Source organism: Scomber scombrus, chromosome 15 (genome assembly GCF_963691925.1).
Source record: "Scomber scombrus chromosome 15, fScoSco1.1, whole genome shotgun sequence".
Classification (NCBI taxonomy): Eukaryota; Metazoa; Chordata; class Actinopteri; order Scombriformes; family Scombridae; genus Scomber; species Scomber scombrus.
Genome location: NC_084984.1, coordinates 19,732,364 through 19,752,174, shown reverse-complemented (window position 1 = coordinate 19,752,174; position 19,811 = coordinate 19,732,364). Strand labels below are relative to the sequence as shown.

The 19,811-nt window shown below is 39.4% G+C and overlaps 1 protein-coding gene across 2 annotated transcripts; it reads right to left on the bottom strand.

Moving 5' to 3' along the window:
- Window positions 1-3,175: 3,175 nt before the first annotated feature.
- On the bottom strand, window positions 3,176-19,811 carry smad2 (SMAD family member 2). 2 transcript variants are annotated; one of them, XM_062434139.1, is made up of 11 exons: window positions 19,667-19,811; window positions 16,910-17,412; window positions 11,976-12,065; window positions 10,934-11,127; window positions 10,503-10,637; window positions 10,044-10,118; window positions 8,420-8,473; window positions 7,860-8,072; window positions 7,338-7,475; window positions 6,016-6,160; window positions 3,176-5,105 (listed from the first exon to the last, which is right to left on the bottom strand). In XM_062434139.1, exons 2-11 carry the CDS (start codon window positions 17,164-17,166, stop codon window positions 4,982-4,984), a joined length of 1,425 nt encoding a protein of 474 aa, XP_062290123.1. In that variant the 5' UTR covers window positions 17,167-17,412; window positions 19,667-19,811; the 3' UTR covers window positions 3,176-4,981. The 2 variants fall into 2 exon arrangements, with proteins under 2 accessions (XP_062290123.1, XP_062290125.1); XM_062434141.1 differs by having other exon boundaries at window positions 10,056-10,118.

Here is a 19,811-nt window from a genome sequence, read left to right as displayed (position 1 = left end):
ATAAATGTGCGTCTACCTCCCTCTACTGGCAATTCAACTGAATTACATCCAGCAATACTAGTGCAAATACTGCAAATACTCCTGTAGTCACATCCTATTCTGTTTTATGTATGAGATCATCTTTTTTCGTATGAAATGTCTTTGTAATAATTTCTAAATTACACTGCTAACTCGATAGGTATAGGTAGCAAGGCAGACACATAGAATTGCAAATGCAGCTCTGATAAGCTACTTCACTCTGTGCACTCAAAATTAATGAAAACACTTAGGGTCCTATGGTGGAAATAATACAACGAGTTGCATGTAACCTTTTAAAAGCTTTAAGTGTAATTTTAATTAAGTAACTGCTGTGGACTATATAGAAATTACTTGACCTTAACTGTATGAATGTGGTGTTTATGTAGGTAAAGGTTATGACAAGCAGTTGGGTTGTTTTGGGTTTACCTTAAGTTAGGCTACAGCAACTGGCCCAAACCAGTGTGGGTGTGTTGCCCTTCAAGTTTTATGGATAAACTTAGTCCGAAGGCAGAAAACAAACTTAAAATAATTTCTTGTTACTGCTTCACAAAGGGGAGGTACCAGTCACGGTTCATGCTAGAAGGTCCTGCAGCTAGCTTCACGCCAAATGTCAGCTCAAAATGACCGCGAAAATTACCTTCACTTTCTTACCTACAGGTACGCGACCCCCTAATTAAACCCCGCCCACTGCCGGTGTATCATTGGTAGATTTAGAAACAAGATCAGTGATTGACAAATAGGATTCACCATTACTATTGTAATAGTATGAGACTATGAAGCCTATTTCACCATGATAAAATGAGAGCAAAGGAAAAGGAAACCATTTCCATACAAAGATGTCAGATAATTTAAAAGAGATAGTGGTAAATGGCAAATCTTTATACACAGCTAGTTCTATCAAGGCAGATTTGTGACATATAAGAAACTATATCCAAATTTGTAATAGTGCTTCTATTGTAAATGTCTGATAGACAAGTTCTGCTATCTTGTAATGAGTGTCTTTGACTACACGTGCTGGCCTGAATTGACAGCTTGTGTGTAAGGAAAACAGAATGCTACTGCAGACCTGTTAAAACATGGCTTCGCATCACTCAAAGTGGGAAAGCTATTGTGGCACCTTTACCAAAACGTGCAAACCAGTACTGTCCTCCTGTTGATGATGGTAAGAGTGGTTTCAGATTTAGACACCAACAAGACATCTATTCCAGTTGAATTAAAACAGCTTTATTAGTGTACACTGTAAGAAGTTGTCTGTATATGCAGAATAGTTGGAAAGCCTATGAAGGTCATCATCAGTGTTTGAAGAAGACAGAAATCCTAACAGCTTGTTGTCTAATGGAATATGATCTGTGGATAGCAAGGAAAAGAAACAGCATGTATGGTAAAATGAAAGCACAACTACAATAACATCACTAGGGACAGAAACTTCACTTTCTCCAAAAAGCCGATTTCATAGAAATCCATCAGAAAGAGGCTCATTTGGGAATACACAATAGTCCATCACAAAAGAAAAGAAAAGACAATTTGTGATTTGTAAATAGCACTGTGGACCCTTAGAATGTGTAAATGGAGCCTTGCCTCATCTTCCAATCGAAAAACCGACTTTTCAGGAAGGGAGAGAAGCTAGTTGGTTTTAAGAAAAAAAAAATCAGATACAAAGGCTTTTGCTGGACCTTGGAAATGTGCATAAAACTCTAAGTCTAGCCATCAGAAATGTATTTTTTTTTTAATGGGAAAAAGAGTAAGTATTCAGTCAAAATAATGAATGTCACTGCATAGAACAAACATGTAGGTTATTACTGGTACAACAACCGTTAATGAAAAATGACATTTTAGTATGTCTAACCTTGGCATTGAAAACTCCAGTCAACTTTTTCCTAATAAGTAAAAAAAAAAAAAAAGAGACTAGGAAAAAGATAGGACAGATAGATACACATACAAGGAAATAAACATCCCTGTTGTTGGATACGAGTACAATCAAATTTGACCAAGGTGAATTCTAGTTGCATGAAGAAAATGGTTTGTGTGGATCTGTTTGTCCTGCAGGACTAGTTTTTACTTTTGAGATTTTGAAAACTGTCAATCATTCAACTTGGTCCAAATGTCAAAATACATTGCCCTGTAGGAGCAGGTTTCATCTCCACATGTGAGTGTGTTTAGTGTTTATATACACCAACATCAAGTTTTAGACCCGTGTCATGTTTTGGTCACAGTTTGGAGAAAGTGAAACAAGATATCTGGAATGTGACAGTATGAGTACACACCTAGTCCCATTTACATATATTTACATGTCCCACTTACAATCCCATTTATCATGATATATCCAGAACATTCTGCTTACGTGTTTAATGCTGGGATACACATGAGCAACAATCTTACACTAAAGAGGCCTTGACTAGAATATACTATCCTGTGTGCATGTAAACACACTCACTGTATATTAACAGTGTAAGAACCGAACAGTCGTGAGAATCAAACAGCCGCAAAGCTGAAATTGGAGGCAGTTTTTAACATTGTGTACTGGAATGTCCTATGTTGCTTAAGAAAGACAAAATTCAAATTTGCCGACTGCTGTCATAATGAAACGTAATACTGCATCGCCCAATGGCTGGATTAAATCCTAATATCTCAAAAGGAAATATCTTGATTTGTAGAGCCATGCAACTAACCACATCCCCAGAGGACTGAAGCAACTTTCAATATTAAGTCATAAAATTCAATAACTGTAAGCTGGCGCTATTAGGTTTCTGACACAAATGATCTGCATTGTACAAGACGTGCATGCATTCAGTCTTTGGGACAGCACTATCATAATTTGGGTCACATCCTTAGATCTTTGAAATTAATCAATAACATTTAAAGAAACTACCTTTTCAGATGGCTATGAGAGATTCCAAAAATTCACCTGCCACATTGACTATCAGTGAAAATGTTACATCCTATGCTACATACTTAATAAATCATCATCAAGCTGCAATCGTTTCAAACAGAGGGCTTTTTTTTTTCTTTTTTCTTTTTTTTAAAGATATTGAGTTCTAATAAAAAGGAAGAAAGCATTGAAGATTTTAAATAGATTTATATATAAAAAAATACATGAAAATACAAAAAATGTAGCTAAAAGAATGTGTAAAGAAAATAACTGTGCAGTTGAACTAGCTTGTTTAATACTTAAAGCTTTAATACTTGGAGTTGAAAAGACTTGGAGTCTAAAATAGGGATTTAGGTACCAGCTGGCTTTTTTATCAGGGCAAAAAGTCCAATTAAAATCAAACAAATACTCTAGATGATCTTTAATAAGCCAATTCGGACAATGTAACGACAAAAATCTTTATAGTGAATATACTAAAGATTTCTTTTTTTACTTCACTTCCATTGGGCTTTTTTTAAACATTCCTATCTGTACATTTGAAAGCATATCTTGCTGTACTTTACATCAAAAGGCAACTTTCTTGTAGCATTAACAAGGGTGCATAATTTGGGGACAGTGCAAGTACAGTATAGAGGCCATTTTTAAAAGTCAGACACTGCAGGACTTTTCCTATCAATACAATATCAATAATGGGGGAGGAAACCGTGCGTCAGTCCAAGCATATCATCAAGAGAGATTTGTGGAATGTCTATATCAGTGACACATGAGTGGTGGGTGTTTATATTTTTCTGTTACACAGCAGGGGGCGACATTCCAGCTTAGACTCTTGCTTTTATATAGAGCCCTGCAGATCTCCAAGTCCTACACGTGTCCCCTTCATTCATGAGATGATGTAAAGTTAATGCGGAGAACGTGAGAGCGAGAGACAAAGAGTGTGCAGGAGGGAAAGTGGTACAGTGACATGTTGTATGCTCTTGCTCTGAGGATTCCTTAGCTTACTCATTCCAGTTATCTTCTGTGCTGGTTAGCCATTGACCACACTTTCAAAATAAAACCTTCTCACAGAAGAGTAGAAGACACACTTCTTAATTTCAGCTGTGATCCACAATAGAACATCTGCCCCGCTGCAGACTCATGGTTGAAACATTTAAATCACACTCAGGAAATTCTTTTCTGTTATGTCAAAAACAAGGATGCTAAAATAGCAAGTTAAGTGGTGAATGAAGTGCATCATTGTGTCTGTGTTGCAGTACATGTGTGTACATGTGAACACGGGGTATGTATCATTAATTAAAGAAGTTAACATGTCACCCCTCTAGGAGATGAAAACTGTGCAATCCAGCGTTATCAGATCATGACAGCGCAGGACTGATCAGGAGGAAAGCATGAAAAGTGAAACCTCAGATTTAAAAAAAAACAGAATTACAGAAGTTTGGTCACTGAAACCAGGAAACATTAAGAAACTCATATTCAGGCATGAAGTTGACTTTGGTTGAACATGAGCCTGTAGTTCTGCTGTTGGTCAACCTTGTGTAAACAAAACAAAAAAACATCTTGACACTGAATCAAGCTTGTGCTGTGGTAAGTAGGTAGTGAGGAGGCGAGGTGTGGATTAGTGGTTGGAGAAACGGTCCTGTAACTAGAAGGTCACATGCTCGATCCCCGGAACAGCTGCTGTTGTGTCGCTGATCTCTGTCCTGCTTTGTGTTCCTGGATCAGAGCCACAGTCAAAATACCAAAAACATCAATGTAGTCTGGTCCATTATGACATCACTCTCTTGTCGTTGATATTGATATTGCAGGGTGATTTCAATCATTAGGTCCATGATTATTGGAATGTCAGCCTGACGTTGATCCAACAGAACCAAAAGGGTGACATCACTGTTAACGTTCCTCTATTGTCCATCAGTGACATTCTCTCTTCTTTCAGGTCCATTGTGTAATCCTTTTGTTTTTTGTTGTTGTTTTTTGTTTGTTTTTTATAATGATGTTAGTACATCAGTTTAAGACTGCATGGTATTATCCTTTAGGACACACTGGTCAAACATTGTGAAATGTCAGTTCGACTTAGCGTCGGTAGCAGCAGAGCCCCGTTTAGGACATACTGGAGCAGCGTACTGAGGGTGAACCCATCTGGGTCAGCACCTTATCCAACCACTGGAGGGGGCCGTTGAGATGCAGCTCAATCCAACAAGGGGTGCTGGTTACTGTCTGACGTCTGTACAGATAAAATACAGCATGTCAGTGAGGACACACTTGGCACATTATATGTTATGGGTCTATATTTATTATAATGTAAGTTAAAGCCCCAGTAACATTTCGAGATAGTGATAGGATCTCCCCTACTTCAAATTAGCATAAAAAAGGTTTTTCAAAGATTGCATTAATCAAGGATTGTAAAATATGTGAGTAATGGTAGAGCACTTTTGTTTAACAAATAAATACAAATGGGTGCTTCCATTGCCCGGTTTTAACCAGATGATCAAACACAGCTTACTTCTCTGTGGTCCAGCCAAGTTTGGCCTGGGCTCTACAGACAGCGGGGAAACTGATTGTTAACCGCACAGGCTACATGGGGGCTTAACCCTGTCCAATGAGGACGAGCCAAAACACCCCCACAAACACTGGTGTCTGGCTCCTGGGAGGGTTAAACACAAAGCGGAGCCAGGAGCAGAACAGATGTTTGCTGGATGGATGGTTGGACAGCCAGAGAGACAGAGAGATACAGACAAATGCCCTGTAATCTCTGACATTTTACAACAAAAGAGGAATACAATAGAGATTATACACATGCAGTGCAGATGGGAGCATGCACAAGCTCACCAAAAAAAACAATTCCCTTTCAAAAACTTGTTTACATAGTCGCTCCCTAGATTTTTTTTTATGTACGATCCACCTGTTTTGATTACAAAGTGGGTGAGGCAAGAGAAAAAAAAGAATCACATCCTCCCTAAACAGAAATCCTATTTGCTAAATGAAATGATGTCAGGATTTGGATCATGTAATGTTTTATCCTTTTTAAACGAAAATCTGAGGATAAATCACTGACAGAGTACTTCACTTACAGCCAGTCATTCATCATGCATGCTAGTAAAAAGACAGAATGATGTGCTAAGGGATGGACACACCTGTACTCCGCTCCCCAGCCCTTGACGAAGCTCATTCTGATGGTGCACATCCTGGTAAGCTGGTAGACTGCCTCAAACCCCTGATTGACTGACTGGGCCAACAGTGCAGCAAACTCCTGGTTGTTAAAAATCTTCAGATTACAACCTAAAAAGAAAGGGGAAAAAAAGGGGGGGTGAGATTTAAATTAGTCATCACCATTATATTCACAAATATAATCTGGCCCATTGTTGGGGTTTTTATGCATTCTGTGGCACTGTATATTTATCTGTGAGGGTCTTTATCACTCCATCCATGAGTATTTTACGAATGTGTTGGAGGGTTGTCAAAAATATCCAATTATTGTAAAAACCCAACTGGCATATTTAACTTTGCCATTTTCTGTGAAGGCAGCTTAAAAGCACCAGCGGAGGCACTTTGAATCTTGAGGTGTGGGTGTGTTGTATGTCGGTGATTATCCTCAACATGGCTGACAAGTCAGACCCCTGAATGTCTACGAGATCCTTGAATTTCCTTTCTGTACGAAATCTGCGTCTCAGTAATAATACTGTTCACACTGCTCATTTGGCCAGGAATGAAATGTTCAAAGTCACATGGGTACAGATGAGTCAGTGTGTGTGGGTGAGAGCCTGAGAAAAAAACTGTGACCCTAACTGTCACATTGTGGAGGGCACTAATGCTCTTCTTCGGGCTTTATTTTATCAATATCAGGTGAAGCCAAGTGATGTTTCACTATTCAGTCAGGACTATTTTCATCATCACGGTAAATCATTGTACACCAGCTGTTAGAGAGTTGTTGTTTGGTGGTATTGATTCTTATTCAAGCTGCCAGATAAAAATTTTACAAGTTCGACCCGCTTCTTTTCAAGAATATAAAACCCAGCCGACACGTGAAATATGAGATGCTCAATTTAAAAAGGAGGAGGCTAAAAAAGAAGTCAACGCTACAAAAACACTTACTTGCACACCTAGATATAACTAATGTAGTATAATACAACAGAACTGCAATAAGTCCTACCTTCACAAAGGTTATAATGTTCAGTTTTTATTCAATCTGTTTTAGAGAGGTATTCATTTATTTTAAGGTCATTTTGGAGACTGTAGTCTGTGGTGCTAATAAACTGCAGTAGGTAATACTGAGAGGTATTTCTAATATATTGTCTATCCAATTTATATGAATTAGGACAGAGTAACTATTATAAAAAAGCTCCCTAAACAGATTTACTAAAAATTGAAGATATAACCTTCATGTATTATAATGCATTCCTTTTTTATTGTATGGCGTTCATCTCAAGCAGAAAAAATGGAATTCATGTTTGTAAACCTGGTGGTATTTTGCAGACTGTGGCAGGGTGCCAGCCATAACGCTGGTTGCAGTTGGGACTCTGGACAAAAATGGCACTGTCACTGAGGCACTCGGCGAACACCTCCCCTCCGATGTAATACAACCTCACACCACGACCTGCAGAGTGTGACACGGGAAAAATTGGAAGATTGAGGGACAAAAAACTGTTGGTAGAGTTGTATGAATTAAAATTATACAAGTGATGTATTTACAACAACCAATTTCGTGGCAAAATCCTTTTCTAAATATTATTTATATAGTTTTTTCAGCAGCATGTCCATGATAAATTTAAATTTTCAAAAGTTGCTGATGTCAAAACTACTGTACTTTTCACCGGCTTGACATTTCAGAGCCTTGATCTTTAATGATCTCCAAAACTTCCTTAACCTTTACAAGTTTCCTCCTCTTTAAAGACGCTGTTAGCTCTGATCAAACCCGTCAGTGTAAAGAATCAGAGATAAAACTAATACTGAAAAGGAGAGTGTGTGTGCTTATATGTACCTATATGTCTCCTTGTCATTTCAACAGTTGCATTCCTGTTAACATTGCTGAGAAGCCCTAAACAGAAGCGTTCAGAGTTGGAGGGGTCAGTGAATCCATCGACGGTCAGAGATGGCTGTGAGGCATGGAACGTCTCTCCAACTCGCTGGTTTAGCTCATAGTAAGCTATAGAGCACCAGAAAGCTGGTTCACTGTAGGTTACCGGTTGAAGGTCTGAAAAAAAAAAAAAAATACACATAGAAAACTCTCTACATGTTCTTTTTAAATCCTTGTTTCCACACACCATTTTATTTTTTCAGTAACTTTTACAGATTTTAATTTCTGGACTGAATTTTAAGATTTTGGTCCATTCTTAGTAAGAAAAATTATAATGTCACCTAAAACAAAACTCAATACTACTTAATACTATTACAACATGTTTATAAAGTCCAAGCATTTGGACTAAATAAGTATTTTCCCACTATTACAACTAGCTCCACAAATAATCACATCCCTCACATTTTTTTAACTTCCTAACCTGTATAGTAACTTCCAGTATAATGAAAACAAAAACATCTTACCCAACCCGTGACTGACTGGTGACAAGCTATTCGGTGAAAGTTCTGCTGGTGAGCCTGTGAGAAAAACACATACAATACTAATGAGAGATAGACGTAACACAGTACACCTTGTTATACTCTGTATTACCGTAAAAAACAGTGTATAAGACGCACCTTTAACGCAATATTTTTTCATTTAAAAGTGAGGTGCGTCTCATACACTGGTGTGTCCTATTCACCAGTAAAATACAGAGAGAGGTTGGTTCTGCATATGATTATAAAGGTATGTAAAGGGCCGTCCACACTAAGAATGATAACTATAACAATAACTATAACTTTAAACATAATTATGTGAGCGTCCACACTTATGAACTATAACGTCCTATAAACAGCAGTGTCAAGCAGGCACTGCTCACTCCAGCTGTGTAAACAGCTAATGAAAATAGATAGACTATTAGTGACCCGTTAATGCTGTATCTTGTACAGAAAAATGATTGTGTGTTGATCAGAAGTATTTCGGGACACTAGTTGTATTTACAGACCAAACTGATGCTGAAGCACAATGTGCAAAAGCGTGACCTCGGTGCAGTAGTCTACTTGTGCACAGCAACAGCTCTGATGAAGAGTTGTTGGGACTCGAGTAAGCACACTGATAAACACTGTATTAAATGTGTAAAGTTACTGTGTTCTTTTAAAAGGTTTAATTAAAACTCCTAGTTAATTGAACTCCTAGTGGTACAATTTTGGTCAATAACATGAAATATTATTATTTTATTTTTTTAAGATTTTGTTGGCATAGACGCCTTTATTTAGCAGCGTATATGGGATGTGCTCTAACCACTCGACCACCTGCACATGAAATATTTTTTATTAAAAAAAAGACCTATATAATATACATTCTATTTTACCATTATTGTGTTCCAGAACACTCTTTGAATCATGTCACGACATGCCAACATTGTTGTTCAAGACACACCGATCTAGAATATGTCTGCCTCTTTGTATTATTTATTACATTTTTTGACTGATTTACATGTGGGTATTGGGATAGGATTTTCATTTTCTCTTTGTATTACCCAACATGTCTATGGTGAACCTACAGTATGTTGACCAACATGTCAGCTTTTTTTCTTTAAAAAAATAAATCTGAGTTGAGGCATATTTCTGCTGGCATGTGAATATTTTGTAGGCTATTATATTTAGTTTCATATACACCACATGTTGATTTATTTAACGCTATTTTATTTAACGCGAGTATAATGAGTATAAGTAGTTGCTAAAGCTACTTTTTTTTAGCTGTAGTTTTACAAACTACATTTCTCCAGGGGTAGAAATGTAGTTTGTTCAAACTACTGCCAGGCTGAACTACATGTAGTTTTACAAGCTACGCTTGCAAAGTAGCTTCCCCAACACTGAGGAGAGGAGAGGAAAAGCAGAGGAGAGAAGAGGAAAGGAAGAGCAGAGGAGAGAAGAGGAAAGGAAGAGCAAGGGAAAAGGAGAAATCCGGGTGCGTGGGGGCCCATCTTAGATTATCTCGTCCCGGGCCCAGGCAAGACTGTCAGCTGGCCTGCCTTGCAGTGCCTCTTTTCTCAACCAGTGAGATAAGCAGCAGCATGCACACTAACACAACACTAATCTAATCTACCTGATTCCATACTTTGGTTCATCTGTTGGTCACTGGTCTCTCCATCTTCACTGATGTAGCCAGGTGGAGGAGTCTCTGTAAAAAAAACACAACCCCAAAAAAAGCAGTAAGAATACATTTCAAACAATACACTGCTGCACATCATGAAAGAGAACTGAAATCTTCGTGTGCAGTGGAAAGTCAGCGTGTGGTTACTTGTGTGCGACCACATACACAACGGAAACCGACCACCTGGCTGGTAAGCATGTGTACTCAATAGTATAGTAATAAAAAACAGTAAGCAGTCATCCTGTGGAAGTCAGTAAGCTCTTACCTTTAATTAATCAACTTTCTATATAAAATAAGTCTAGTTGGATTGTTTTACATCTAATGCATGTTGCATGAATCTTTGCTATGCATGTATGATATGGATGAAAAAATAAATAAATTTAAGTAATATTTCCCGTCCTGCATACAGACCTGGTATATAGTTATTAGGAGGATCTATGCCAGCAGGGAAATTTGTGTTCTCAGGAATGGAGTTTGTAAAGTCATCTAGAGGTGGAAGCTCCGTCAAAATCTCTGTGTGGCGTGGCACCAACACCGGAGGCAGAACTGGAGAGATGAGAAGTGTCACCGACAAAGGCAAATATAGTAAATAGTTAATTAATGGGGTTTTTTCTAAGCAGGTCTACATACACAAAACACAGACAAATAAACACATCTAGAGTGGTTTCCATTACACAAAATGGAGAAACTACAAGTAATAATAAAACTACCAATAAATTGCAGTTCCCATAATCTCTTGGATTTTGGACATTATTGGAGGGCACACTGGAGATCAAATCTAACAATACTCTTAATAAAAACTATTTCAGAGACATATACACACAATTCTAAAGGACCATTACCTGGCGTCTCCACCCTCTGGTAATGGTAAGGATTGACACACACTTCGTCCTTCTTAAGGTTGAAGGCGTACTGGCAGGTTTCAATGGCCCTCAACTCATGGTGGCTGTGAAGGTCGGGCCATCTCCACAGGCGACAGTAGATGACGTGGGGCAGGCCTTTACGGTGGGACACCTGAAGACGCCCGTCCAGTGACCTGAGAGGGTTGAGTGAGAGGATGGCTAACAGTTCAGAGATATGCTCAAGTCGAGGTGACAGGAGGCTATCAACTTAATAGGTGTTTGTGCTTTAGTTTCTGGTTTGGTGTACAAACAGGAGGAAATAAGAAAGGCCGCGCAGGATGCTGATGGTTTTTTATGGCTAAACCTTGTTTTATGAGACTAATCAGCGCAGTAGGAAAGAGCTATTGCACAGTCAGAATCATTTCTGAAACTACTGCATTGAAACTAATAAATTGCAAAATCAAAACGCATCCATCTTTGTCTGTTCCCTTTTTTAAATGAACCTTATAATTGACTTACCTCATTTTAAACAAAAAACAACAACAAATCCTTATAAAAGACAATGACAAAGCATCTCTGTGGTGCGTATGAGGAGTAATCAATACTACAATTTAATCTAATAGTACAGATTGTGAACACCACTCACTATGTAATTAATAATAATATTAATATTAATAAATGTTCCCTATTGCAACTCCCAACTTCTGAATTTACTTATTATATACACATTTTTATTAAAATATAGCCTACTTATTTCCTTATTACCCGCATTATATTATACATGGTTATACTACTGTCATTGATGAGGCTGAATTCTTTATGCAAATTACATTATACAGTCTTAAAGTCTTCCAATGATCTTAATAAATAAACAGTAATGCTGCTGTGAAGGGAAACTGTATACTTCTGTGTGATTACAGAAAGATAGATGAGCATTAAAACAACATGTAAACATTACCATTTCTACTGCAAAACCTTTTCAGCAATGAAGACATGTAATTGTTTACTCTTTGTGTGTTTGTGTCCATGCGAGTGTATTCACCTGCTGTGGTCAGGGTATCCGTACATGCCTGCAGAGTCCCACTGCTCTATCGTGTGGCCTGAGCCTAGACCCCATAGATCTGAGCAATTGCTACAGACACACAAATACAAACACGCACACACACACACACACACACACACGTATGACATGCACACACATACACACAGGACAAGTGCAAAAAAGGATAAAAATAAAAGCGAACAGATGGTAAACTTGAGGTGTTTCATTCAAAAATAAGGATGTAATCACAAACATATACAGTTGGTCTCTTATTGGCATGAAGGGAGGAAATGAAAAGATCCCCTCTCTACACTCTTCATAAGAGAGACCAACTGGATGACAGGTGATCATGTGACAAATCCAGATATTACAGAGTGATATGGTGCAATCAAGTGAGGCAGAAGGTTAGATAGGCTTTAATTTTTTTGCAGTCTGTTCAAACTTTTAACCCAATTTTTGCCAAGATGTATTCCAGAAAGGGATTCTAGCAGGTTATTATTAATCATTCTTCAAATGAGTTTGATCAATTTATATTTAGATAGAACATGTGATTTTTATTCTGGTAACACACCAATGTGCTTGATAATTTCACTTGGGTTTTTTTGGGGGGGCCTTAAAGGTTAAATAATCTCCTGCAATGCCTGATTGCACATAATATCTTAAGGACACATACATGTGATTCACAATTTGTGCATATTGTTTTTAAGACATGAGACATGCAATGTATAGCAACACACAGGAATCACACTTCCTACACAGGAAAATATGTGCATGTACAAAACCATGATGTATGAATGAGGAAATAAAAGAAATTCAGACGTGACCACAGAAAAAAACAGATACGACACGTATGTATGTGTGTATAGTGTGTGAATGAGTGAGGAAAACTGCAACACACACATCCCCACTGTAGCTACCCTAGGTTATAATGTTCTGGTAATTTTTCTGAGAAGAGAGGAGATTCTGCAGTCTTATCAGAGCACAGTAATTGCCAGACCTGTCCGTACAAGACCTGCTATCTCGACACTTATCAGCCTACTCTAAGAGTTCTACTACTACGAGCCCCATGTATACTATCTCCAGACGCTGCTAATGTCTTGCCTTCTTCCTTTCTCACTTAAAAAGGTCACCCCTACAATCCCCGCGGTGCCCTTAGCGAGACTTTTGATCCTCGTCTACGAGTCACCCTGGGAGAAAGCTAAATGGCTACAATCTTTAGTTCAAGTGGTACAATTATCAGAGAGGAGAAACATTAGTAAACTTAAAACGCAAAAAAAAAAAAAGACATAAAAATAGGAACCAGCAATCATTTGTATGCAGTAAAACAAACAATGTATACTGTATTTAAAACATGAAGTCTTTATCTCTTTCTGAGGTCTTCCAGATTTCCGTCACCACTTGAAAAGCCACCCATGCTTGCTATCTATAGACACAGTTGAGCGTCTGCACTCTTCCTCTGTCACATTTCCTACCTCTGCTCAAACAGACATCTACAAAGCTCCACACCTGCGATCTACTTACAATCCCCCAAGACACCCTTCACCACCCCCACCCCCAAAAAAACGAAAAAGAAAAAAGCTATGTATCTTTTTTTCTTTATCAACCTTACTTCTGTGTGTTCAAAGGGAAGTGAGCCGTGCATCAAAAGGCAGGAATGCTATCTGCTTGTGCTGTCAAAAAGTACAGGCGGACCTTTTTGATCCCGCGGCGGGGTCGCCCGTAACATGAAGCTGTTTCAACCGAGCCACCATTACTGTGTGTGAAAAATTGTGGTATTCTGGACAACCATACTCCCCTATAAAACACAAATTCCACGTCAAAAGCCATTTCCAACTCTTCATGTTGGAGAGGGGAAAAAAAGCATGTAACTCACTGTGACATTCAACTCAGTTAAGTCCAAACCCTGAAATCCTGACATTAAAAAAAAGACAAAAAATCTACTCCCTAGACTGAAGACAGCAGCAGTGTTCAAGCAAACAAGAACCACCATCACCTTATCAGCACCACTTCAGGAACTATCAAACCCACATTCCTCAAGCTGAAGACACAGAAAGAGCCCTGACCCTTCCACACAGCTTTACTTCTGCCCCTTTTATCCTTATGATATACTGTTCAACATACAGTGAAATTTGTGTGTGTGTGTGTGTGTGTGTATACTGTATGTGCTACAATACAAATGTCATCTCGGAAACATATTTCCTGGATGTTTGCTGCCTCATTCTTAATTTAGAGAGCTTCTGAGCACTCACATGTGCAGGGAGTAACCAGCAGCACCAGAATAATTCTCCACTGTGAGTTGAGCTGTCCCACTGAACTGTTGTGACCGGAGCGAGTGCTGATGCCCTCACTGCTTTCACTCCATAACCGTTTAGGGCGTATTACGTAGAGTGTCGATGTGTGGTGGAAATCCACACAGTGTGCATTAAGACTGCAATGTGATTACATCTTTCTGACCTGAGATGGGGATCCAAACAGAGTGCATTACTGAGAAAGCATCCGCCCACCCGAAACATCACTGTCTGATAGGGTTAAAAATAAACACAGGCAGTATGTTATCACCTCAGCTGACCCCTCCATAGTTATTTCTTATGTGTTTCCAGACATTTTGCCGGCTTCTCGCCTGATTCACAAAGCCTGTGTGCAAAAAATAGGTTCAATGCATTGCCGTATGAGCAGGTAAATGATGGGACTGGTGTTGCGCTATAACACCAGGTGTGTAAATGTAAATTAAGTCTTCCTATGTTTGTTTCTGTCTTTCTACTGAGGGAGCGCAGTGCTGTGGTGATTAGAAACAGAATCATTCTGTGAAAGATCATTGATTCAACACTACTAAAACAGCTGCCCTGCTGGAGTGTCCTTGACCAAGACGCTACATTCCCATCAGCTCCCGGTGAGCTGATTTGCTGCCAGCATAAGTGAGCCATAAGAACAGGCTGTTTCTCTGTGAGGATGAATTATGTTATTGATATTCTATAATTAAAGGAAACTAAAAGAGAGACGCAGAGAGAAAGCGATAGAGATAGAGAGAGAGAGAGAGAGAGAGAGAGAGAGAGAGAGAGAGAGAGGGAGAGAGGTAGCTTACATAGAAAATTCAAGAAGGGAAGCTCATAAAATCTTCACAGGGCAGCCTAGTTATCTCCCCTTTCTGCTGATCCACAATGGATTGATTGACGTTAATCACATGCTTCTCATGGGGCTCCTCTGACTTTGCCACTTTTTTCATCATGATAAGGTTTCACCTGGTCTGGTGACTTGGCTCGTGTACCTAATCATGCGACACGGGAGAAATCTATACTGCGAGACACGTGGCCTGCGCCGTTCAGGCTCAGTATTAACAGTAATTAGCAGCTTCGGCTTTCAACAAAATGAATACTACTAAGTTTCAAGTTTGACTTTTCTGCTGCGAGAAAGAAGAAAATATCATGTATTTTGAGGTCAAGAGGTTCTTCTTTTCGAGCAATGTACAGATATACTGTATGCACATATTCTTCCACTGTGGCTTTGCTACTGTTCGAGCACCTTTTCAAGGACTTTGAGGTGAAAGGAAGACAGTCTTTACCTGAAATGACTTCTTATCATACAAATACATCAAGCACAGATTCACAGTGCTTTTATTAAGAACTATTCATTCAATGCTTCATTGTGTCTTTTTTCTATTGCTTTGTCCTAGGCCTTTAACTTATAGCGCAGAACCTCTTTAATCTTCATCATATAGCAGTCGATACATGATATGCTAGTCATCAACAGCCTTTCACCTTACCTGGTCTCCATTCCTTTTTTTCTACCATATAACTGCCTAAGAAATGAAAGCGTTCCTGTTCTTTGTAGACTATCTCCAGGTAGAGAAGCATCAATAGATCTTCAGAACACCAAGTGCTTCATTAAGACGACTGGCCAAGACTGATTTATGATCAAACATTTATTCATTAGTCATGCTGTTGTCAGTAGTTACACAAATGTGTGCCAAATTTGTGGTTAGACAAACAAGCATCAGGTAGGGGGTATGTTTTGCTTTTTGCCGTAAAGTAGAGGATGTTTTTTCCCCATACAATATTTTTTTTAATTTGTATGTCAAAGTATTTGCAAAAACTATACAGCCAAAACTGAGTACCTAAATTTATGCTCTCACCACTGCCCTCACATTATTTGATTTATTTTGATTCACTTCCTCCTCGCTTCACTTTGTAACAAGCTATGTCAACCTGTCTGATCAGTGTAAAGGGATGAAAGGCAGTTCAGTATTTTGTTAGTGCAGTGGGGTTTTCTGCATATAATTAGGAATTCTGACAACGGAAGTCGAGACAAAAAAAAGCAAGAAAAAGTTTGGTTAGCATCATGTGTTGGGTATCTGTTTCCTCCAATCCGGTTTCACTTCTGCTACATTGGTAACCTATGGCACAGCAGAATGAGGAAGTAGGCTCTCTGTTGCACAACTGATACTTTTCTTTCTGTGCTCCTGTGGGCGCCCGTCGCCCTCCTTCTTACTTTCATGTGTGTTGACACAACTCGTTGTGCTGATCTGTATTGGTGGTATTGTGGTGTACCAGTGCAAAGGGGCTGCGGATGTGTTTGTGTGAATGTGAACACAACTCCAAGTGTTTGTGTTAATGCTGGTTTTGATTTTAATGATTGATTTAGTGATTTACAGACATTTTATAGACTGAACAATTAAAAAATAATTGAGTTTCTAAGTGTATGTTAAAACTTGCTATCTTACTTGTTAAAGCGAATGTGTGTGTTTGTGTGTGTGTTTATGGGTTATGTCCAGCAGCATGTGGATGTTTTACCTGTGTGTTGGCACACATTGCTATTCCCTGTGGCCATGGCCATGTTGTGTGTGTGTGTGTGTGTGTGGGTATGTTTGTGTGAGCAAGTATATAGAGGATAGACAAATACAGGATGTGTGTGTATGTGTGGGTGCGTCCTCATCTCACCTGGGTATGGTGACACACTTTGTCTTGCTGTTCTGCGTACTGATTGCTTTCTCAAGCTCATCCAGCTGCCCTGTCTTCTTCAACTTCTTCACCAGGCTCTTCACAGCCTTTTCGCACCATTTCTCCTCCTGCCCTCCTCCATTCTGCTCCCCTACTCCTCCTATTCCTCCTCCTGCTCCTCCACTCCCTGCTGGTGTCTTCTTCCATCCCAGGAGACGTTTCACTACTGGGGGAGTAAAGGGAAGGATGGAAGACATGGCGGCGTGTATATTTGTGTTTCCTTGGAACTACGTGTGTTTTGACGCCCCTCTTAATCTGATGTAAAGAGAAAGAGGGAGGGGGGGAGGAGGGGTTAAGAGGTGTTGGGCTGTATGACTGAACTCTATATGTATTTGTGAGTAATGTCTAGTCAGGACTAAGGCATTGGTCTTGAGAAGCCCTGGGAAAAATCATATGGAAAGCCCAAAACGTACGGAGTGGTAGAGGAGCACATCCAGAGAAACCTAAACAAGAGAGGGGAGAAAAGAGACGGCACACATCAACACCTGTGAACACAAAGACAGTAAAAAAGTGCGCATGTAACATTTTCCTCTGAAATTACAAGACTAATTATACCCACACATCCAGATTCGTGAACAGTTTTTTGTGCCCAGAGCTATGACTATCATATTGATCTCAGCCCCCTGCTGTTAACTCTCCCACCACATATATTACAGAACGTCACTCAGGCACACTGGCAGTCACAGCCCTAAGCTGTTTAAAAGTCACAATTACTAACCAGTGATGAATGGATAGAGCTCTATTTTTTCTGTGCATTTCTGAAATCTTTAGTGATGGTTGAAGGAAGCAAATATATATATGAACTTTCACTTGAGGCAACATGTCATATCATATAGGCCAATATTCAACCAGCATTTCAGTATTTAGACTGTTGGATCACAAGTCATGTACTTAACCTACTATATTTGATGATGATGATTACTGATTTTACTTTAGGGTGTGCATGATCCAGGTCAACCTCTGAAACCTAACTGAAGACTACTTCAAGCAACTTTTCCACTTAGATGAGAGGAATTTATGTCTGAGTTGGCAAATCCATGTCAATACTTATACTGATCATATGCTAATCCTTCCTATCCTATTATCGAAATCAGCGTTAACCCTTTCATAAAAGCTGAGCCGCATCGGACCGTGTTAAACCCTTGTTGGGAGCAAGATTTGTCAGATTAAACTTGCTGTCCCATTCACACAAATATTTCCCAGATCTTACCTAACTCAAATGGGTTTATTATTATCCCGATCACCTATTTTGGCAAGTACATTTCTTTTTTAATTCATAGCATCTTACTGGAAACAGTGGCGAGAACAATGAGTGAAAGGTGGAATCCAATGGCCACGACAAACACACACTTAACAGATTGTTGTGGGCGTTGACATGAGCGTGTGTAACCTTATCTTATATTATAGCTCTCATTTTATCGCCAAGAGCAATTTCCCAGCCTGATGAGAAAACATAAACACTGAGCTAGAGGGGGGGGGAAAATCCCAGATGGACCTACAGAGAATACTCAAATTGCATTAATACAATCTCATTTGAAAACATATCTCTTTCCCTGGACCCAGTCCTGTCAAAACAAAAAATGTGTGTAGATGAGTGCAGCATATTCTTGATCAATGAGACTAAAATAAATACAGATACAACCGCCCGGCGGTGCAGTTTTCTCAACTCTGCTGCCAGAGAGGAAGGGATAAACTGTCCTCGGCATGTTACTCTGAAAGTCCAAGCTCCTTCTAAGAATTAATTTCACAGGCTTAACCCTTGGACTGCTTAGTGTAGGAGTGTGTATGGCATTCAGAACATGTCAGAGCATTATTGAAAAAATTAACTACAGTCTTAGTACCTGCAATCGCTTGATTTGTCCATATATTTAAGCATGCTATCCATCAAGGGGGAGGTTTGGATGCCAGCATTAGCGACAGGGGCTGGAAAACAATAACGTACCAGTACAATATACTGCAGGTTGGTCAATACCTCAAAGTGGGCTCCTTGAAAGTGATTGTTCAGTCGCTTAAATAAGCAGGCCAATTTAGGATTGTGGTGATCCCTCTTGCTAAAGGTTGATACCCAGAATAAACTCCGAGAACAATGAAACGTTTGCTGTGTGGGCTTTTCACGTTGTACAGAAAGTCTTAACGTTAAAGGGGGGGGGGAGCACAAAACGTGCTGATACGGCTGCACTGCATATGTCTCTACTCGAAATGCTGACCACGGTTATCAGGGCCTTGTGGACAAAATAAGCAACGTTATTTTGTCTTGAAACGTCTCGTCTTTGTGTGTGTGTGTAAGAGAGAAACGGTCTGTTTTGGGTTACTACTTCTTCTCCACAACTGTACACAGCACGGTTTGAAGTACAAGCTAATGTTAACGCTACTAGCGGCGATTCAGACAACAGCCAGTGGATGTACACTTTGACAAAGCACAAAAAAACCCGATTTGATTTCACTGGTGGATGTCAGTCGCTTTGCTGTACATATACAGTGAAAATAGTCGGGTTTCTTTTGTCTCGAATTGGCTAATAGCCCCCCTCTCTCCTCTCTATCTTCTCCTCCCCTCGCCTCCAAAAAAATAAAAAAAAAATAAAAAAGGAGTACGAAAAAAATTCTGCTAGCAAGCTTGCTACTTTGTGTCACAGACAAATAAACAGGTCTGTTTGCATGTTTTGTGGCTTACAAAATCACTGTTTAAAACACACTTACCCAACAAGGAGGTGGAAAGGACGCTGAACGCTAAACGGTCTCTCAGGTAGCTGTCAGAAAAGCCTGCTTGTTAATTTTAAATTCACCAGGACAGACTTTAAACTGTATTTTTCACCTCCGAGCCGCCGGGATGATGGCCCCTCAT